This window comes from Choloepus didactylus, chromosome 6 (assembly GCF_015220235.1).
Source record: "Choloepus didactylus isolate mChoDid1 chromosome 6, mChoDid1.pri, whole genome shotgun sequence".
NCBI classification, from domain to species: Eukaryota; Metazoa; Chordata; class Mammalia; order Pilosa; family Megalonychidae; genus Choloepus; species Choloepus didactylus.
In genome coordinates, this window is record NC_051312.1 from 4,220,707 (window position 1) to 4,243,210 (window position 22,504).

The 22,504-nt window shown below is 53.4% G+C and overlaps 2 protein-coding genes across 3 annotated transcripts in view; one reads left to right on the top strand and one right to left on the bottom strand.

Annotated features, from left to right (window-relative positions):
• The window catches only part of NADSYN1 (NAD synthetase 1), a 43,313-nt gene extending 42,029 nt beyond the window's left edge, over window positions 1–1,284 (bottom strand). For both annotated transcript variants that reach the window (XM_037839215.1, XM_037839216.1), the window contains exon 1: window positions 1,118–1,284. In XM_037839215.1, the coding sequence (XP_037695143.1) occupies window positions 1,118–1,202 (85 nt within the window). In that variant the 5' untranslated portion in view covers window positions 1,203–1,284. The remainder of the gene's footprint in view (window positions 1–1,117) is intronic.
• A 4,721-nt stretch (window positions 1,285–6,005) lies between these two features.
• Window positions 6,006–22,390, top strand: DHCR7 (7-dehydrocholesterol reductase). The gene is made up of 9 exons (XM_037838895.1): window positions 6,006–6,079; window positions 8,390–8,518; window positions 12,227–12,330; window positions 12,922–13,144; window positions 14,982–15,072; window positions 15,981–16,194; window positions 17,857–18,061; window positions 19,087–19,218; window positions 20,999–22,390. The coding sequence occupies exons 3-9, from the start codon at window positions 12,233–12,235 to the stop codon at window positions 21,461–21,463; spliced, it is 1,428 nt and encodes a 475-aa protein (XP_037694823.1). The 5' UTR covers window positions 6,006–6,079; window positions 8,390–8,518; window positions 12,227–12,232; the 3' UTR covers window positions 21,464–22,390.
• Window positions 22,391–22,504: the final 114 nt, after the last annotated feature.

The following is a 22,504-nucleotide window of genomic DNA, read 5'->3' on the forward strand; positions in this document are numbered from 1 at the left end:
GCAGGAAATGAGAAACAGGGACTGGACCCTGGACCCTGTAGGGTTGACCTTTAGTACTGTGGAGGAGGAGGAGGATGAGAAGGAGGAGGAGGAGAGGCCAGGGGGAGGGAGAGGGGGCCTGGGAGGAGGGGGAGGGGAGGCACCATGGTAGTTTATTAACAAGCAAGTGCCAGGACCTTCTGCTACGAGAAGGGAGAGCTTGAGGAGTCGCCAGGGTCTTCAAGGGTCCAGCCCATGGGCGGCCCCTGCAGCAGGTGCCGCAGCTAAGGGGCTTTGGGCCGCAGCGTCCCACATGCAGACCAGGGAAGAGGCTGGCTAAGTGGAAGCTCAGCTGTGGCCCATATGAGACCGCCTCTCTTCCCTCAAACTAGATTTGCTCTGCACTCAGATGAGATGAAAACAGGCTGATTTTAAAAAAAATAATAAAAATTAAAAATAAAGGAGGTCCAAAGTCCATGACAGATAAGATGCCGCCACTCCCGGCACTGTTTTTACTGTTCCTGATAAATGCAGTTGGCAGAAGGGCTCGGTATAAGGCCGCCGAGGTGGCCCAACCCCAACTGGCAGGTTTGTGAGTGGAGGGAGGTATGAGTATGAAGAAGGTGACCTCCCCTCTCAAAGGTGAGTGGGTTTGAAGGATACAGTATATGGCCACTCCGAATGGACTATTCTTTAAGCCCTGGGGTCACCCCTTATTCTACTTCCCCTCTTTGGGCCCTTTGCTCCCGGTGTCGCCCCCTCCTCCCACCCCCAACCCCATCATAAAGGGTTTAAACACCCCAGGATGGAAAGCTCAGCCCTGGCCATGCCACGTGGGACCCCAGAGGTATGTGAGGACAGGTACATCCCCTGCCCCGCACACCTCCACCTCCACTCCCAGGATTTTCTTACTCAAACTCCACGCACACACGTGTCCCCAGCCACTGGGCACTGCCCTACCCCTTTCCCGAGGAGGACAGTGTCCCTTCCCACGGGCGTGGTCATGACCCCTTATCTTAGTCCCCACGCCCGCGGCTGTGACTTCCCCCGGGGCAACGCTGCGGGGGAGTCACCCGCAATCCGGGGCTGGGCCAGACTGGATGTGCCGTCCTCACCCCACCGCCGCCCCCAGACTCACTCTTTAAAATCCTTTGCAAATTGCCTTCGAAATCCAGGGCCCACTGGTTTAGCGCGCAAGTGGCCACGGTCACCTTCCGGCCCATCCTGGCCGCAGTCGCACGGTCGGCGGGTCAGACCCTGGATCCTTCTGTCTGTCCGACAAGCGAGGGGAACAGCCCCGGCACTTCCGGGTCTCCCGCCCCGCCCATCGCCCCGCCCAGGGATGGCCCCGCCCCCGGCGAGGCCCGACCTGAGATTAGCACAAAGCCGCGGCGTCAGGCCCCGCCCACCAGGGCAGCGTTCCCCGCCCACCGCCCCGCCCCGCCCCGCGAGGCCTGGGCGCGCCTGCGCAATGAGGGAGGCCCGCGCTCTGCCGGGCATTGCCAGGTGTTGATCGCCCAAGCGGCTGCTTCCTACGCGGGCGCCTCCCAGACCCCTGACCCAGGCAGGTGGGACGGACACCCGTCCAGGCGCGCAGGTGGAGCGGCGCGGGTTTCTGCTCAGGGTGCGGCCCGCCCGGCTGCACCTCCCCCTTATTTTATTGCCCAGCCCCCCCACACCCCAAATATACCAGAAGGTGTAAGATATACCTGCCGCCAGTTTAAGAAAACGATAAATTATCGATGCGGTTGAAGGACCAGTGAATCCCCAGCGAGAATCTGCCTTCCCCCTTCATCCCCATTACCTCGAATTCGGGGTGTCTCACTCCCGCGCCCTCCTTTATTTCCTTACTAACTTGAAGCAATGTCTGATGCTGTTTAGCTTTGCTTAAACTGTACACAAAGTGCATCTAAATGTTCTTCTGCAACGACTTTTCCCCTGCCATATTATAGTTTAAATAATTTTCTGCGGTTTGGTATTCAGTTTATCGATTCAGTAACGGAGGGGGACGTTGACGCTGTTAGCAGTGTTCTAGCAGCTCAGGCGCTGCTGCAGTTTTCATTCCCTATGGTGTGTTCTGCATTTCTCCAAGGTCGACACCTCTCCACAGGTGTGCCTGATCGGTAGGCTATGCACACCTTCGGCCTTACTAGGTATTGCCAAATTTCTTCTCCAAAGCAATGAACCAATTCACTATCCGCACTTTTTCTGATTTCCTTTTCACATTCAGATATTTAGTCCACATACATATGGTTATTTTTTGCAAGTGGGAGGATCGGTTGTAGGAATCAAATTTTTTTTCAAGTGAATAAGCAACTGTCTCACTGTAATTTATTGGACAGTCCAACTTTTCCTCTTCATTTGCAATGCCTTTGTCATTTATATATACGTTTTCACTTTTTAAATACTTTTTTTTTCTGTTGATAAAGTAATGTTTCTCCATAATAGACAATTTGGAAACTCCAGAAAGCCTCAAGAAAGGTATATGGGTTCATTTATTTACTCCTCACACCTACCCTTTGGGGGTCATTTTCATTTCCCAGAAATATCTACATGATTTGATCCCTCAGTTCCTTCAGTTCTCTGCTCAAATATCTCCTGCCAACAATGGCAAACCCCAGGCCTGGAGCAGGAAAAGATTCTCGAACATCTGATTGTACTAGAAAATAAGGAGGGGAGCAAAGAATGCCAGGGCCAGTTTGTCATTTGAAAAGTGGAGCCAGTTTGAAGGGGTGCCACTGACCCAATGTGGGGTCATAACTCAGTGAGTTTTTTTAAAAATCCATTAGTCCGCACTGATACTAAAAAATTAAATTAAATTAAAGGAGAGGAGTTCTTTACAGAATGCCAAGTGATGAATGTTGAAAGAATGATAAAAGAAGACAATCGCCTTTGTGTCCCAAGCAGCGATTGCTTCAGGCAGGGGTCAACATTCAAGGGCAGACCACTGGGTCAAAGGGTGTTCAGCATCAGCAGTTTTTTACATCCTCAAAGTCTCACTCCATAGATTACCTATTAATCACAAAAAGAAAAATGGAGAATTCTGGCAGAAACCACCTACCAAGGAGAAAAAGTATAATCTAAATTAGGATATAGTCAAATCCTAATTGAGAGACATTCTGCAAAGACCTGTGCTCTTAACTTCCAAACTGTCATGTCATGAAGGCCATCACCACCACCAATAACATTAATAACAAAAGCAAAAGCTGGGGAAGTGTTCTAGATTAAAGAAGATCTAAGAGTAGGAATAAGCTAAATGCACTGTGTTGATTCCCCGATTGGATTCAGAAATTTTAAAAATGACAGAGAGAGCTGTAAAGGACATTACTGGGAAAATTGGGGAAAATTGAATTTGGACAAAATAATAGATAAAAGCATTGAAGCAATGTTAAATTTCCAGAGTGTGATCACTTTATTTGGGTCATGTGAGGATGTCCATGCTCTTAAGAGGCACACACTGAAGTATTTAGGAGTGAGATGTCCCAGTGTCTGAAGTTAACTAATGGTTCAGGTGGGGGGGGGGGATAAAATGCACATACCCAGAGATACAAAGACAGAGAGAAATATTAAAATCAAATGTCGTGAACTGCTCACAACTGCTGAATCTCAGTATAAAGGTGTTCACATTACGTTTGGTTAGCTAATGCTGCTGTTTTGCAAAACACCAGAAATGGATCGGCTTTTATAAAGGGGGTTTATTTGGTTACAAAGTTACAGTCTTAAGGCCGTAAAGTGTCCAAAGTGAGCCACCAACAATAGGGTACCTTTGCTTAAGGGTGGCCATTGGCATCCTGAAAACCTCTGTTAGGTTGGAAGGCACATGGCTGGGATCTGCTTGCTCCCAGTTTGCATTTCAAAATGGCATTCTCCAAAATGTTGCTCTTGGGGTGTTTTGTCCTCTCTTAGCTGCAGCTCCTCTTCAAAACGTCACTCTCTGTTGCTCTCCAAAAATGTCACTCACAGCTGCTCTCAACTCCTTCTGATTGTCAGCTTGTTTATTTGGCTCCAGTGATTTAATTCAGACCTACCCTGAATGGGTAGGGTAACGCCTCCATGGAAATTATCCAATCAAAGTGTTGCCCACAGTTGATTGAGTCACATCTCCATGGAAACAATCAGTAGGTTCCAACCTAATCAACACTAATCAGTCTGCCTCCACAAGACTGCATCAAAGATAATGTCGGTTTGTGGGGGACATAATACATCTAAACCGGCACACATTACTGTATGTTCAACTTCTTTTGTACTTTGGACAATTTCCAGGGATGAGCTCTGGGGGAGTCCTGTCACCCCAGCCCTTGGGAGGGCTTCGGGGTACACCTTCAGCAGCCAACCCTTCAGGGCTGCCTCGCCGAGGACTGTGCCCTTGCATGATGGCTCATGATCTGGGACAGATGGATTCAGGAGTATATGGCCTGGCCATTTCAGCCCAAAGGGAGGACAGCAGAGGGCTGGTGTATCACCTCTTCTTCCCGTGTGGGGTTGGCTGATGCCTCTGGCTCGCATGGCAGCCCAGTGCCCCCTCCACCCTCCCACAAGCATTGATTCAGGGTCTGCTCCCTGGGGCCCCTCACCTTTGAATTTCCTAGCAGCAAACCTCCCCGGACACCCTGAAATAAAACTACTGTAACCGAGGAATTAGGATTTAACAAATGATTATGACTACTGGATCATTATATACACATTCTTTTTTTCTTTCTGGTATATTAGAGTAGACAGAGAGGGCACTTTTTGTGATCCAGCAGCTGTGATCCTTGATAATGGTTGTAAAAGCCCTTATCTTGTGCCTGTCTGATTGAGAAAGCTGGGACTTCCTTGATCCGTTTTTTTCGTTTGTTTGTATGTTTGTTTTGTTTTGTTTTGTTTTTCACTTTAGAAACTAGTAAGGGAAATGCCCTAATGCTAAGGTAGGAACCTGAGTCAGCCTCACCCCTTTACTCTGGTAAACTGTTTCCACCTAATCTGCTATTGAAATGGTGAACTCTGCCTCTCTTCCTTTCTGATTGCACTTGCTATTGAAACGATAACTGCCTCTCTTCACCTCCGCTCACCTTTGAAATTTAATGGCTTCACCTCCCCTTGTTAGAATCCCTAAAAACCGTGAACTCCCTAGACTTGGGGAGACACATTTTTGGGCTGGTAGGCCACCTGCTCTCCTGCTTGGCGCCCAGCAATAAACTCTCTCTCTGAAACCCCAGTGTCTCGGGAAGTGGTCATTTGAGAGCATCGGGCAGAGAATCCACCGCCTTGGTCCTGTATCACCACCATCCCTCCACAAGTCGCCCTCGCCCTGCCTTGCGAAGGCTTTCCGCCACGGACACCCTTACATGCTCACTTGTGCTTGCTCACTGAGTGCTCCGCCTCTGCCTCCCAAGAAGGTAAACCCCAGGGCTGGGATTTCCTTTATTTTGTTCATTGCTATGAACACAGCGCCAGATGCTCGGTAAATGTGTGTCGCCTGCTGCGGGATCCCCACTGGCAGAGGAGGAAACCGAGGCACTGGGGGGCTCGTGAGGTCACAGTGGGGTTCGCACGGCCGTTCTCCCGCGTTCCCCCAGCTCGGGGCGACTAGGGGGACGCAGGGCCAGGCTGCCTCCCCACCCGGCGGGACCCCGCGCGGACCCGGGAAAGCGCCCCCGGAAGGGGTACTGCCCCCGGAGGCCAGGCCCGCCACCCTGCAGGCTCAGTCCTCTTCTGACGACAAAGGAAACCGCTGACGGCCAGAAATGCGGAGAACCAGAGGCCTGATGCCCCGCCGCCCGCCCAGTGCCGCCCGGGACCCGCCGTCGCCCCCCACCGGGTGCCGGCCCCGCAGTGGTAGGAGCCGGGGGGCGTGCCCGCCCCGCCGTCAATCTCGCGCCCCGCCGCCGCCGAGTGGTGCGCGCGGTGGCCCCTCAGTCAGCTCAGGGGCGGGGCGCGGCGCCTCCGCCAATCCGGGGCGCAGGGACGCCGGCCCGCGGCAGGGCCCCGCCTCCCATTGGCTGGCCCCCGCAGCACGTCAGGCGGGGGTGTGGCGGCCGCGCGACCATCCTGACCCCGCGGCCGGGTGCCGACGTCCTGGACCGCGCGGGCGCTGAGGGATGCGGAGCGGTGCGCGCAGGTGAGGAGGCGGCCGGCGCTCGCGGGTGAGGAGGGGGCCGGTTCATCGATTTATCGGGTTTGCTTATTGACAGCCGTTCAGCAGTTTTTGGTATTTTGCAAGTTTGTCCAGCAAAGCACAATGAAGGTTCTGGCACGGGCAGGCTTCCCCGGCAGTGCAGATTTCCCAGGGTGAATTCCTACCTGCCGATGTTGGACCAAAGTGCAGGTCTGGCCTCTAGAGCCCCACCCCGGAGTGCAGCTCCCCACGCTTACTGATGCTGAGTTTTATCACTTTCTCACCTTCAAGGCCAATGTGGAGCATGTCTGTGTTTTTCCAGTCTTTGCTACTCTCCAATTCCCCTCAAATTCCCTGCTGTTCCAATAATGTTCCTGCTAAACATATTCATATATGTCAAGTCCTGTGCTAGCACTGCGATCAAAAAAGTCAGCTGTGATCATCAGCGTGGTCATTTCCAGATTTATCCTCCAGTCTCCCAAGGGTGGCATGCAGGTGGTGTTCCCACGGACCCGTCCCTGCCCCTGTCCATCTGTGCTTGCTGAGCTCCACCTTCCTCATCCCAGCCTCCTCTCTGTGAAATGGGTGCAATAATGCTAGCCCTTCAGGGTCCACGAGGTCATGGGTGCACTCGGTGGAGGTTAAATAAATAGTGGACACCTGTGACGGACTTGTAATTTCCAAAGATGGGCTGCAACAAGCTCTGTCATCTCCAGGTTCCAATGCCTGACACTGCCCCAGCGGTGGGTGGGGGCATTCCCCTTCGCTTGAAGGTGGGCGGGCTTGTGACTTGCTTTAGACCAACAATGTGAGGGATGTGCTGCCACATGCCTGCCCAGGCCTGCTTGGGCCTTCTTTCCTGGACCCCTCGCTGGTGCCCTGAGGCTGCCACACTGGAAGGAGGCCCCAGCTGGCTCCCCTGGAGAGAAAGCCAGGCCTGGCCAGCCCCCAGCTGCTCCAGCGCACCCCCTCCCCGCTGTTCCCACGTTCAGCCGAGTGCAACCGCATGAGACTTCTCAGGCCATAGCTACCTAGCCAATCCCTTCCTAAATTCCTGACCCACAGAAGCCAGGAGGGGTGATACAAAGTGAGGGGCAATTGCTATGTGCTAGACAACCACTGCAGGCAGCACCCCACTGAGACCTCGGAGGCCCCCTCCTCACCTGCGTGCACCGCTCACCCAGTCTTCTCTGCCAATCGGATTCTGCCCTGCTGCCCTGATTAGCTGAGTGACCTGGCTGAACCCTGAGCCCTGGCTGCTGCTGGTGGTGATATGGGGAGGTAGCTGCCTTTCTTATAGGGGAGCCTCCTGGGTGCTGGCACACAGTATCTTATCTAACCCTCCCTCAACAAAGTGAGTGACACAGTTACTTTGCAGAGGAGGAAACTGAGGCTTAGCAAGTACAAGTAATGGCCCAAGCTGATGTAGCTTGAATTCCGAGTGGGGACAAATTGGCAGTGGGAACAGGTCATGCTTAGGATCTGCACCCCGGATGGTGACTCATTGGGCCTCCTGGGCATCCACCCTGCTGGCCACTGCCCCTCCCTGCCCTGGTCCTGGGTCTCAAATACATCTCTCAAAATACGAAACTCACAAGATGCTGAAATGCCACCATGAGCTTTGAGTTATCACAAAACCCTCGGGAGCATGGTCCCTTTAGCTTCGGCCCAGGGGACCGGAAAGTCAGTCCAGGGAACCGAGCAGGGTTCCATATGATCTCCGTCCACTTCCCTAGTTCCTCTTTCTCTCCTGTCTTTATCCGTCTTTCATAGCCACCGCCATAAGTCCTCATGTGCATGGACTCTTGCAACCAGACACTCGGGAATGTTCCCTGACTCCACCAGGAGCCAGGCTCGGGGCCCAGGTCACCCAGTGCTGCTCAGTGTTCTTAGGATCCAGGTGGCTCCTGGAGCATGCTGCTGGGAATGTGCAAGCTCCAGGATGCAAGCAAGCTTTTAAGAGGTGCCTCAGATGCATCTGTGGCTGCTTGGTGTGAATCTCTAGAAAGAAAATTCTTTTAGTTCATCGCTACTCGTTGGGTTCGAATCTGCGCACATTGTTAAGGCTCCTCTCCAGAGAAGCCCCTCCGTGAGGGCTTCCCTTCCATTCCGCCCTTTGGATCTGTGAGGTGCACCATGAGAAGACCTCCTCTTCCGAGATGCGGCGTCTCTGACCTGAAGCCCCGAGCACCGAGCTTCAGCTCCTTCCCCCTGGTTCCAGCAGGAACCGCGAGGAAAGACCACTCGGGTCCTTGTCTGCTTCAGGCCTGACATGTAAGCTCCTCGAGTGTCTTCATCTTTATGTCTTCACAGTTCCTTATCCAGCAGGCTGAGGAGGATCAAGCAGGCCCTTTGGAACATAAGAGTCTAGAAATTTCCAGGATCCCATTGAAAAGGGGAAGCTCTCGTTCTGCTGAGAAAGCACTTAACAAGAGACCAGGGGTAAGTGTCTCAGCTCTGTTGACTTTGGGTGTAGGTAGTGACTTTTTAGCCTTGAAAACGTAGAAAGGACAGCTGGTACATCGGTGGCCAGTGCTGGCTACTGTCCGGGAGTCTTAGGAGACAAAGTATGCTCAGGGCATCCCCGTCCCCTACTCGCAGCTGTCTCCTGCCAAAGATGTTCCTTGAAAGTTTCTTTCAAACTTGGAACAGAACAGGCGGTTCCTGGGTGAGGGAGCTCTATAATGAGCTCAAAATGTTTATTTGCTTTTGTTATACCTAGAAAATGCACTTTCTCCTATTGGCATGCTCCATTTGGCATATCTACACTTAGTTCTGAGGTTATGCATTTTCTGGCTCTTTTGCGATTTTCCAACATGGTAGGTCACTGAGGGTGATGCCAGTGATCACAGGCTTCTCTGTGACCCAGGGCTGGGAAGACTGCCAGTTCCTGCCCCTTAACCTGCCCGTACAGCAGATGTGAAAATGGGTACCTGAGATGAGAACAGGTTAGCTTGAAAACCCGGGAGCAGAGGGGGTGGGACGCTGACTTTGGATGTGGGCTGGGGGAGCTGTCAGAAGCAAGCAGGCTTGTGACCAGATAGCGGTGGTCCCGAAAGTGAAGATTGTAGACATGTGTCTGAAGCAGTTTTCTTTTGTTCACTTCAGTCCTACACGTAAGTCAAGTAAGACACTCCGTAAACTAACTTGTGTCAGTTAAATTCAGTGATACAACTGTCCTGCTCACTTCTTCATAATGAAAATGTCTTTCATCATTTAAGTTTTTTGAGAGAAATGTCAATTTTTCTTAAAGTAATTCATGCTTACATTGGAAAACTCAACATTCAAAGGCTTATTTAAAAATGGCACCCAAACCCATCGTATAGGCCAGCTCCCCAGGAGCAAACACTTTTCAGTCTTTGAGCTACTCTTTGGTTCTTTTACCCACTTATTTCTAAATAATTTGCCCCCTTTTCCATCTAATAGTCAATCATAGGCAGCATGTTTACATTTTTTACATTTATTACAGCGAAGTTATTTATTGTTGAGCCAAGTAATGTGCTATAATTACATTTTCTTCCCCTTGTATAACTTTTCCCCTGGATTTCACAGTTGTTTCTCTTTTTCCATTTGCTGAGGTTTCTGTGCATCTGTGCATTCTATCGCTAACTTCTTTCTGAATACCCAGCAGAATTCTCAAATACGTATCAGTAATTCCATACTTTCTCTAAACACTCAAACAATAAAATTTGCCATTTCCAGTCACCCCTCTCCCCAGCAAAACCACTCCTCTTGTCCTTGGGGGCTGGTCCCTCTCGGGTCTGCTGCATGGCTGTCACCCGCACACGTGCCCTCACCCAGCACCTCTCTCAGATCCTCAGTCCCAGGTCCCATGTCTTTCTTTCTGAATAACAATTGACTTGAAAATGGAATTCTAGGTTGAAAAAGATTACCCTCAGACATTCTTAAAGTTTTTCATCATTGTCTTCTAGAACCCAGCCCACTGTGGAGAACTCCAAGGCTGGCATGATTTTTTTTAAGCAGTTTTATTCCCATACAATACAGTCCATCCAAAGCACACAATGAATGGCTCTCGGTATAATCAGAGTTGTGCATTCATCATCATAATCAATTTTAGAACATTCTCAGTGCTCCAGAAAGAAAAACCCCCATACCTCTAAAATCTCCCTATTACTGACACATAGCATTGGTGTGGTACCTTCACTACAGTTGATGAAAGAATATTAAAACATGACTGTTAACTATAGTCCACAGTTTGCATTAGGTGTATTCTTCCTCATATACCACCTATTATTAACACTTTGTAATGGTGACGTACATTTGTTCTCATTCACGGAAAGAACTGTTTTATATTTGTACTATTAACCACCTTCGTCGTCCACAGCAGGGTTCACTGTGTCACACAGCCCTGTGCTTCATCCTCTGGCTTTCCTTCTAGTGACACACATGACCCTAAACTTCCCCTTTCATCCGCAGTCACATGCCTAATTCAGCTGCTGTTAATTACACTCACAATAATGTGCTACCATCACCTCTATCCATTCCCAAACATTTACAGTCAACCTTACTAAAAATTCTGCCCAAATTAGGCACCAGCTCTCCATTCTCTAGCCTTGTTCTATCTCCTGGTAACCTATACTCGAGAGTTTAACTCCAAGTATTTGCTCATTGTAATTAGTTCATTTTAGTGAGATCATATAATATTTTTCCTTTTGTGTCTGGCTTATTTCACTCAACATAATGTCCTCAAGGTTATCCATGTTGTTGCATGCCTCAGGACTTCAGTGCTTCTTATAGCTGAGTAATATTCTATTGTATGGCTAGTCCACATTTTGTTTACCCATACTTCAGTTGAGACACCTGGGTTGTTTCCATCTCTTGGCAATTGGGAATAATGCTGCTATGAACATCGGTGTGAAAATGTCTGCTTACTTCCCTGCTCTCACATCTTCTGGGTGTGTACCAAGTAGCAGGCATGATTCATAATCCTGGTTTTTCTGACTGAAAGCTTTCAAGATCATCCATTTAATCTGATGTTTATGACCTTAGCATTGTGAAGTTGTTCTGGAAATGGGAATGCACTGCTTCCTCCCAGTTACAGCCCAGTGGAACAGGTTTAGGTGCTCTGAGAAACTCAGCGTCCTCTTTTGTAGGGCGATTGTGTGTTGAACATCTCGTGGGCGAGGCACTGTTGGCAGCAGTGGTGGTAGAGAGGTGAGTAGGATGCGACTCCCACCCTCAGGAAGCTTACCTTCCAGTGGGGGCAGACACAGACCTGTACACAAGTAAACAAAGCAGTTCCTGATGGCAGCAAGAATTATCAAGAACTTAAAGTGGAAGGTCGAGTTCCCTGGGGGAGGTTGGGGGGCACCCACTTGCAGCCCCTTCAGATTGGCTGGGCACGGAGGTCTCTCCAGGGAGGGGACATTTGCCCTGAGACCTGCAGGCGTGTCCTAAGCGTGGATCCACCCATACAGCGGAATATTACTGAGCTGTAGAAGGGAATGGCGCTCTGCTGCTGCAGCATGGCCGAACCTTGAACACATCACACTCAGTAGAAGAAGCCAGACACAAGACAGCAAATATTGTGTGATTTTGCTCACATGAAATACCTAGAGTAAGCAAATCCATGGAGATGGAAAGTAGATCACAGGTCACTGGGGGGTGGGGGAGGCTGGGAGGGGAGCTGCTGCTTGTGGGGTGCAGAGTTGCTGTTTGGGTGCTGGATGGTGGTGATGAAAGCACAGACATTGTGAATGTGATTAGTAGAGCAAAGAGAATTTGAAGCAGAGGAGTAGTGGTTGCCAGTGGTCAGATGAACAAGATCAGCCTGATTTAAAGCTCATTTAAATCCCCCATGTGCCTGGGGCAGAGGGTCCAGGGGGCGGGGTGGGGCTCCTAGTGTGTGAGGTTCAGAGCATCCGTAGTCCCGATTTTGCAATAAGACCTTCTGCCACCGTTTGGAGGTTGCATCAAGACAAGCAAGAGCAGAAGTTGGGCGGCCGGGTGGATGGTTTTGCAAGTTCTTGTAAGGAGACTCTGAGCTCTCTTACATGTCTGGGCTCAGCTTAGCAGGCTCAAGGCCCAGAGAAGGCCTGAAAGGCCAGCACCAGGCCCCCAGGGGCCATGCTGGACATGCCTGGGGCTCCTGCTCTCCCTTACTACCTGACCCTGTCTCTCCTCCCTCAGGGCACCATGGCCGTGAGACCCCAGCCCAGCGCTCCCAAAGCCAAGAGTCCGGGCAGTGTCACCAACGGTGGGGCCACGCCCCAAGGCCAGTGGGGCCGTGCTTGGTAAGGGCCTTTGCCAGGCTCCCCGGCTGTAAATAAAGCAGGTGGTCTAAGTAAGAGGTTCCCAGCCTTGGTGATTTTATGGACCAGTTAAAAATTTATTTTATTGTTAAGACTAGCAAAATATTACCATTTTCCCATTTTACAAAGCAAAGAATTTTTTACGAAGAGGACGAAGTAACTCAAAGCTACTATTACCAAATAATATAGAAAGGAAGTGGACTTATAATAAAGGGCAACTGACGCCCTTCTGCTGCCCCTAGGTTGGAATGTTCTGGTGCTTGTGCCACCTTAGAGAAGTGGGGACTTGGGTGTGGATGGGGGTTCTCCAGCACCGGAACCGGGAAAGCCCTCGGCCCTGGTGTCTTTCTGTGGGTGCCCCAGCACGTCCTGATTGATCCCGCGAGAGTGTGTGCCTGGGTGGCTTCTCCTGGCGGCAGGGAAGGCTTTGCACCAAGTGCTAGAGCCTTGGCTCGTGAGCTGCTGGCTGGTGTGCATGATGGGCTCTGTGTGTGTGAGCTACACCTTCTGTTTGCGGGGACCCCGTGGAGGCCTGCAAGCGCCAGTGTGACTGTCTGCTGTCTCCCGTTACAGGGAGGTGGACTGGTTCTCCTTGGCGAGTGTCATCTCGCTGCTGCTCTTCGCGCCCTTCATCGTGTACTACTTCATCATGGCGTGTGACCAGTACAGCTGCTCTCTGACCGCCCCCGTGGTGGATGTCATCACTGGGCGCACCCGCCTCTCGGACATCTGGGCCAAGACCCCCTCGGTGACAGCGCAGGCGGCCCAGATCTATGCCATGTGGGTCACGTTCCAGGTGAGGGCCCCCCGCCATCATGGCAGGGACATTGGTACGGAGCAGCCCCTCCTGCTGGGACAGTCCTGGCCGTTTGTCCAGGAAATGGGACATTCACACCCCTGAGACCTGACAGGGCATTACCTGGAACCAGGTGCACTTGGTTTGGCCAGCAGATTCAGGGCAGGTGAGACCACCCATCAGCGCAGCCAAGTCAGGGCAGGTGAGACCACCTGTCAGCAGATGAGACCACCAGTCAGCATGACAGCAGCAGAGCTTATCTCTGCTGGGCACTAATGGGCAAGACCCCATGGTGGGCACAGGCGCAAGGATGCCCCAGGCCCCACAGGAACCATAAGACAGCAGCCCATGGGAGGGGCATCACAACCCCCCAGGGATCCTCAGCTGCAAGTGGCAGCAAGTCATCCTGCAGTTGTGGCCCAGTGACCTCCACGGCCTCCCCGCCCAGAAGCCATTCACCGAGGAGGGTGTTCCCCAGCAACCCTGGGTGTCTGCGGGGAACCCACGCTGGGTGAAGGCAGAGCTGGGCCTCCAAATCCCCCTCTTCAGGCCTCGCAGTCCCTTTGGGTAAAAAGTGACCAGGGCAGCATTATTCACAAAAGGCAGAAAGTGGAAAACAACCCAAACATCCATTAACTGAGGAATGCATAAATTTTAAAACCTGTAGCCACACAACAGAATATCATTGGGCATAAAAAGCAATGAAGCTCAGATATTGCTGCAGCCTGGATGAAACTTGAAAACATTATGCACCAAGAAGGAAGGCAGAAGCAGGAGGACACTTATTGTATGATTCCATTTATATGAAATGTCTGGAACAGGCAAATCCTTAGAGATGGAAAATAGATTAGTGGTTGCTGTGGGCTGGGGAGCGACTGTTAACGGGTAGGGAGCTTCTTCTAAGGGGGATGAAAAAGTTCTGGAATTAGACAGTGGGTGATGGTTGTTCAACCTTGTGACTATACTAAAAACCACTGAATAATATACTTTAAAGGGTAGAATCTTGTGGTAAGTGAATTATATCTCTTTTTTTTTTTAATGGCAAGGAAGTGGCTGGGAATGACAGGTGGGTTCCCCGAGGAGGCCACAGTGGGGAGAATCCTTCGATGCTTTAAGTATCGAGTGAATTCCTTGTTCAGACGCCCCTTCCGTGAGGGGTAAAGAGACCCTGCAGTCAAAACTCCCTGTTTCAGATTCCTAGCTGCCAAAACAAATGTCATGCAGCGGGTTGGCGGAAACCACAGGGATTTATTGGTGCACGGTTTTGAGGTTAGGAGAAGTGCAAAGTCAAGGCATCGTCAAGGCGATGCTTTCTCTCGGAAGACTGTGGCATTCTGGACTGGCTGCCAGCGATCCTTGGTCCTGGGCGGCCGGCGATCCTTGGTCCTGGGCTTTCCTGTCCCGTGGCGACGTACGTGGTGGCCTCTCCTGGCTTCTCCCTTCCCTTCCGGGTTCCAGCTTCTGCCTGTCCCCGTGGCTTCTCTCTCTGTGGCCTTCCCTGTGAGGCCCCCGGTAAAAAGATCCAACCTGATTCAGATGGGCCACACCTTGACTGAAGTAGCCTTATGAAAATGTCCTATTTATAAGGGTTCACACCCACAGGAAGGGATTAAGGTGAAGAACATGTGTTTTGGGGTGCATAGCTCCAAATCATCACACTCCCAGAAGCAGGGAACTCTTCTGGAGTAAAAAACCAGCTCATAATGTCATAATCACGATTTCTTGCACAGTGTTGTCACATTTGTCATCATAGGCAATGGAAATGAGCCTGTCTTCAAACATATACAATTATCCCTTCACGTCATCTGTCTTTGAGCTTAGAATGTTTCTCTTTCAGGTGGCTTTGTACGTGTTGCTTCCCGATGTCTGCCACAAGTTTCTGCCAGGCTACGTGGGAGGAGTTCAAGAGGGAGCCGTGACTCCGGCAGGTAACGTCTCTCCTGGCGCTGGTGCGAGTCTCATCCTGTTGCCTGCCCAGGGCTCCCCTTCCCCAGTGCTCTCAGCGTCCTGTGCCGATGCCAGGCAGCCAGGACACCAGCTGTGCTGTGGCCACACCATTTCTCGGTGCTTGGCCCTCCCCATGCTCGTTGAATCAAAACCAAGATTCATTTTGCTTGGAAATGTTCATGGTCCGAACCTTGAGCTAATTGAGGGCAACCAGGGACTGACCCAGATGCAAGGTTGAAAATCACTTTCTTCAAGAAAGAGGGACTGGAATGTCACCGTGTCCCTTCTCCAGCCCCAAAGCGGGCTGATGCAGCCAGGCAAATGGAGCCCCCTCCCCCAGAGAACCTGCCCGTTCCCACCAGTGGTTTCCATGGCGAAGGCCTTGGTTTAGGAGGCCATGGAGCCGCCTTGTCCAGTCTGTCATTACAATTGCTGGGAGCCTGCAAGGAGCCCAGCTGCATGCAGAGCAGAGGGGAGGGGGCAGGTGTGACTCCCCCCAGGCCCAGTCCAGAGGGGAGCCCCAACAATTACAAGGAGAGCGTGGGGCACCAGAGGGGCCTCCTCATTCCGTGCCTGCTGGCCAGTCACCCAGCCTGTGGTCGGTGAGAGAGGAGCAGCACCCACGAGCCTCTCCTTCCCCTATTACACGGACTTACAAGAGCAGCAGTGAGTTTCTCAGCTAACGGGGTGAGGCACCCTCCCTAGCATTTTGACCTGGAACCTAGAATTCCAGCAGAAGCTGACCTCGTGTGTTTCAGGGACGGTTCCCAGGCACCCTGGACAAGGAGAGGCCCAGCAAGCAAGTAGGGCCTGGGCCAGGTGTGTAGACAGTGAAGCCAATTCACCGAGGTGGGGAATTCACTTTGATATTTAAATCTTCCCTCTGCAGGGGTCGTAAATAAGTACGAAATCAATGGCCTGCAGGCCTGGCTCATTACACACCTGATCTGGTTTGCAAACTCTCATCTGCTCTCCTGGTTCTCACCCACCATCATCTTCGACAACTGGATCCCTCTGCTGTGGTGTGCCAACATCCTGGGCTATGCAGTTGCCACTTTTGCCATGATCAAGAGCTACTTTTTCCCCACCAATGCCAAAGACTGGTACGTTCTTTAGGACTCAGTCAAGCTTAAAATGAAAGGCCAGCACATCTGCTCGTTGCTGTTCCTGTTACTTTGTGGGGGGAGATTGATGGATCATGTGTAACCTTGGAGAACACCCTTGCTGAACGGCTGGGTGGCTTCTCCTGTCTAGAAAGAATCTGGCCGAAGGTGGCTGTCTATCTTTTGTGGCTGAGTCCTTTCCTGTAGGCCTGTTGTGGGAACCAGGAAGCAGGAAAGACAAATTCTGGCCAGGGGTAAGGTGGCCCATTGCTTCTTTCCCTTGAATATCTACTGTTGCTCGGATCAGTCATAATGAAGAGTTGTCATCTCAGTGGTTTTAATGTGCCAGCCTCCCAGGGAGCTGCTTGGCTGAAATGAAAAGCCAGTGGTCAACCACCTGTTCATCCAAACATCCATCCAAATGACCATCTGTCCATCCGCCCATCCATCCATCCATCCAAATGCCCAAATGTCCATCTGCCCATCCATCCATCCATCCAACCATCCAACCATCCAAACATCCATCCATTCAAATATCCATCCATCTATCCAGATGTCCATCTGTCCATCCCAACATCCATCTATCCCTCCAAACTTCCATCCATCTATCCATACAAACATCCACCCCTCCATCCATTCATCCAAATGTGCATCCCTCTATCCAGCCATCCGTTCCTCACCAATGGGCTCCTCCTGTAGACTGTTCTAAGCAGTGGGTCTTTAGCTGTGAACAAGATGCTTGTTCTTGGGGTGCTTGATTTTAGTCTGGAGGACCCAAAATGACCCAGAGTTTGTTTCTTTTAACTTATACAGCTAGGCTCTTAGGAAATGCCTTTGGATGATGGGACTTCGTAGCTTGTGTGATTATGGATTAATGAGACTGACCGCCTTCTGAGCTCATGGAAATCATTTCTCGGCTTTATAATCACACCAGCTATTGTAGACTTTGCCCGTTTTGTTTCTGTCTCCATATCCTGACTGAGCAAAGTGCACCCAAAAATATGTTTTACTAACACAGGAATTTCCCATGAGTTGACCTGCACGTTACACCTGACGAGGGCCTCCTCATGGAGCCCCCTGGGGACTATGGGGTCAGGTAACAGGGTCTACAAATGATTAAGAAATTTGCCCAGCAAGACCCAAGCACCTGGCTCTGAGCAAGGAACTTTCTGCCACTCTCCGCTTTGGTGTAATTTATCATTTCATTGGCCCTGGAAACTTGAAGGCCTGTGACTCCACTTCAGACCACGTCCTTGGGCTGTAGGAGGATGTACTGGTCTGTCCAGTCGGTTTTGCATCTCACCTGTGCCATGCCCCTGGGGAAGCTGTGAGGAGGAGGGAGAGGATGGGGGGCTTTTAAACAAAGTGGCCATCCCTGGGACACAGCAAGCATCCTGAGTGCCTCTTTCTGAGGATGTCTCTGCTGAGCCCGAGCCAGCGGTGAAGTGAGAGCAGACAAAGGCATGGGGGGGACAAGGCTGAGCTAAAGCATCCTCGGGAGGCCTGGATCTTTGCAGCTGCCAGTGCGCCGTCACTCACCTCATTTCACTCTCGGCCCCCCAGGCCTGGGCACAGCACCGGAGCTGTGAAAGCAGCACTGGCTACACATTGTGAGATGTGTGTGTTGACTTGATGTATCTTTGCTTAAATTATATTTTTCAGCAAATTCACAGGCAATTTCTTTTACAACTACATGATGGGCATCGAGTTCAATCCACGAATCGGGAAGTGGTTTGACTTCAAGATGTTCTTCAACGGGCGCCCCGGGATTGTGGCCTGGACGCTCATCAACCTGTCCTTTGCGGCCAAGCAGCAGGAGCTGCACGGCCGGGTCACCAACTCCATGATGCTGGTCAACGTCCTGCAGGTGACCGGCCGTGCCCAGCGGGGGTGGACGGCTCACGTGTGCAGGGCCCCGGGGAGACGGTGCCCACTGCCCCAACAGTCTGCCCCCTCCCCGCGTGCCATCGGGAAGTGGGCTGGCAGGCATGCGGTGAGAGAACCCCGCCGCTGAGTGCCCTGGGGAGGGTGTGAAGCGGACGTGGCTCAGCCAGGCACAGGGAGGGCCCCCTGGGGCTGAGGCTCGGGTGGAATCGGGGCAGAGGAAGGAGCTGAGCCAGATAAAGAGGACCTGGGAAGGTCCTTTGTGCCAAGTGGAGAGACTTGGGGGCCCAGAGCCAGGTGAGGCTGGAGGTGGACACGGCCTCATCGGCAGGGGCTGTGGAGGCCACAGTTGTGTTTTTGTCTTTGTCTTAAAAGCCTTGAGACCCTCCCTGGAAGGATGTGCTCAGCAGCAGCTAGGGGCAGGCAACATGAACTAGTTTGGGTTCAGAAGCCTGTGTCGGACCACCGAGGGGCAAGCAGGCTGGAGGGGGGCTGTGGGGGGCGAGCAGGTTCTGCAGGTGGACATGGATGGGGAAGAGTCCACCAATGAACAGGTACAGGGGAGGCCCCTGGTCTGCATCAAGCACCTCACAGGCCCTGGGGTCCCAGGAGAGGTGGGACACAGGCCTTGCTCCGGGGAGCTTCTTGGGCCATAAGGAAGGGCTTTTTCTCCTTGGAGTGACCTCCACATGGCCTTCGGGAGGTATCGTCCACTGTGAGGCCCCCTGAGTCTGCTCAGGGCTCCTCGCCTAGGAGTCTCCTCTCCAGAGATGCAACACTGGGTGTAACCATTGTGGACCCCCTTTTCCTCCAAGTCTGCAAGCTCCCTGAGGGCCCAGCCTTCCTCACCTGTCTCCCATGTCCCAGGGACAGGACTGTGTGGCCACAGGGGAGGGGCGCACTGTGAAACAGTGTAACAGTCCAGGTGCCTCGCGGGATGGGGTCTCCAGGGCCCCCTGCCCAGGCTCTGGGAGGACAGCGACCAGTAAAGCCGCCTCTGTTCTGCAGGCCATCTACGTGGTCGACTTTTTCTGGAACGAAACCTGGTACCTGAAAACCATGGACATCTGCCATGACCACTTCGGGTGGTACTTGGGCTGGGGGGACTGCGTCTGGCTGCCGTACCTCTACACACTGCAGGTGAGCAGGGGACAGAGCATGGGCCAGGAGCTTGTCGTCTAGTGTCTTCACTTTCACTTCTTCCTTAACAGACATCAGGAGGCCTTCCAGGGACCCGGCACCAAGCTGGGGAGGCCGTGGTGAAAATGTCCTGGAGCTCAGGCCTAGAGGGAGAGGCTGAGACACAGGCCCCAGCAGGGGTGCTGACCACCGAGGGGGGCCCCTCACCCACGGTTAGGCAAAGAGCAGAGTGATGAGAACGTTCTGGGAAAGTGGAACAGCATGTGCTAAATATTAGCAGCAAAAGAACATGCTGGTGGGAGGGGCCTAGGGGGCATTTAAGCCCCTCCCCCCAAAAACGTTCCATTTGGCTGCAGCATCTAATGGGAGGGGTGGTGGGAAAAGTGGCCAGACTGGGGACTGGAGAATTCAGCAGAGCAGAGCCCGAGCAGGCAGGGCTCGGGGCACCCTCTGCCCGCCTGTGCTGGATGAAGCAGGAGCAGCTGTTGTTATCCCTCTGCTAGCTGCACCCAGACCGGGGCCACTGGCCAGAGGCCATCAGGTGGGGACAGGACGGGGGCCTGTGTGACTGGGAAACTGTGGGATTGGACATAGCAGCTGCCAGGCAGTGGTCAGACGTGGGCACCACTGGGGAGTGGTGCGGGGGGTGCTTGGGAAGGCTGCGAGACGTGGAAGGGGGAAGAGGGTGTCCAGATGAGAGGGAGACAGAGGCTCCGATGGAAGTCCCCAGGGAGACGGGGCAACGAAACAGGACAAGCAGGCCGGAGTTGCCACGACAGCCCCAGCACGCCTCCCGGACCTGGCCATGCACCTCGGTGCACGTCCCAGAACATCTCTGAAAAATCAGAGCAGGTGCTGACTCGGTTAGGGCTGAGCAAAACCATGGAATCCCTCCAGCGCGAGACACACAATGGCACGTCTTTGTTCACGCGTCCTGGCGTGATGTGCTGGGCTCCCAGGGGCAGCCGCCCATGGGGATGCTCAGACAGTCGGGGGATGCCCCGAGCCTCTCCTGCTCCCATGGGGCAGCCCTCCTTGTCTCTGTTTGGCGTTCTGGGCTCCCGTGTAAGACAGCGGCCTGGAGACCCTGATGGAATCCCCCCTGCTGGCTTCCAGGTGAGCAAGGAGCCAGGGGTCTTAGGAACTTGCTCTAGGGCACCGGTGTGGTGGCAGCAGGGCTGGACTGCCTGCCCCAAAGGTTGTGCAAGGAGGGAGAGAATGAGCAAGGTGAGGGGGACTTTGTAAACTGTGTAGAGGTTGTGGCATGAACCGATGCAAGCTCTTGGACCTGCTGTGCGGCATCCGGGGACAGGGGACACCGGGGAAGCCTGACGCTCACTCGCAGCAGAGTGGGGGAGGCCTGGGTGCAGCGAGCCCGGGGCTGCCAGCAACTGCGTGTCCTTGGCCCACTGTGGGATCCACCTGGGCCCGGGCCCCCACGTGGCTGAGATCTGAGAATTGCGTTTTCCAGGCATGTGAGGCCTCGCATAGCTCCTACTGTGTGCCAGGCATTGTTTTAGACTCTGTAGGTTAAGTATACATATGTATTTTTATATTCCACAGTTTCACATGTATAACATTATTTTATGTTACACATGCTGTGTATTTCATATACGGTATCTACACGCAATTGCACGTTTCCTCCTTTGCTCCACAACCACCCTCCAAGGCAGGTGGTTTTAGTTACAGCTGTGGAAACCGAGTCGCGGCCCGGATGCATATAGCTCCTGCCGCTCCCCCTGAGGGGCCACGCTTGACCTGTCCCTTCTCGCCCTGCCAGGGTCTGTACCTGGTCTACCACCCCGTGCAGCTGTCGACCCCCCACGCCGTGGGCGTCCTGCTGCTGGGCCTGCTGGGCTACTACGTCTTCCGGATGGCCAACCACCAGAAGGACCTGTTCCGCCGGACGGACGGGCGCTGCCTGATCTGGGGCAGGAAGCCCAAGGTCATCGAGTGCACGTACCTGTCGGCCGACGGGCAGCAGCACCGCAGCAAGCTGCTGGTGTCGGGCTTCTGGGGCGTGGCCCGTCACTTCAACTACACGGGCGACCTCATGGGCAGCCTCGCCTACTGCCTGGCCTGCGGCGGCGGCCACCTGCTGCCCTACTTCTACATCGTGTACATGACCATCCTGCTCACCCACCGCTGCCTGCGCGACGAGCACCGCTGCGCCCACAAGTACGGCCGAGACTGGGGGCGCTACACGGCCGCGGTGCCTTACCGCCTGCTGCCTGGGATCTTCTAGAGAGAGGACCGTCCCGGGGGCAGCTCCCCGGGGAGCTGCGAAGAGCATTCGGGGCCAACTTGATCAGGGCTGGCCTCGGTTTCCTCATCTGTTGAGTGGGAAGAATCTGGACCACGGCTAATAAATTTTAGCTCCTTGCCTTTCTCCCGGTCTGTGGGGACTTCTGAGTGTTACACCGACTGACCGCTCACCAGGGGAAATGATCCGTTATCGCTGTTCCGTGTCCCGAGGGCAGGAGCTCTTGGGGACACCTGGTCACCTCTGGTAGCCATCTGGTGACAGCACTGCCGCGTCGTGTTGGACTGCAGCTGCCACACTGCCCAAACTCGTGCCTGACACTAACAGGGCGTCCTCCAGCGCCCCATACTAGGACTACAATAAAGTCCAAGTGGATACCCGGGGCCTGCCAGTGGTCAGTGCGTTGCCTGTCAGCTCCCTGGCTCCAAGCCCACCCCGCCTTCCCTGCTCAGCCCTCGCCAGTGGGACCCTGTGAACATGCCCCTTGGCATGTGCACTGTGTTCACTTCCCAGCAGAGGTGCTGGACGCCACGTGAGGAAGGGCTCCCGGATCCAGGGCTGCCATTTTGTCTCCTTCCAGCTCCCGCTGCCCACCAGCCAGAGGCAAGGTGGGGGTCCCCCAGGGCCCTCTGCCGGGAGTGTGCTGACCCAGCGAGCTCACAGTCCTGGCCGTGGCCTCCCTGTGCAGACACTGCCCGCACACACCCCAGGCCTCCCTGCCCTGCTTTCCTGCCGCCCGTCCAACCTAGACGAGGGGCTCCCAGGACCCCAGGGCCCTCCCAGCACCTGCCCGTCAGCCTCGGTCCACTGCCCACCCAGCAGGACTGTGGACAAGCTCTGGCTCTGCAACCCAGAAAACTGCGCTGTCCAGGGCCTTGGGGAAGGGTGTTCCTTGCTGGCATCTTTCTCCCTCAGCCCCAGGGAATTCTTTCAAGTTCTGTGTGATGCTCCCCTCCTGCTGTCATTACAGTTCCTTTGTCAAACTGTCCCCGTCCTGACAACGGTGTGGTGTCCCTCCGCTGT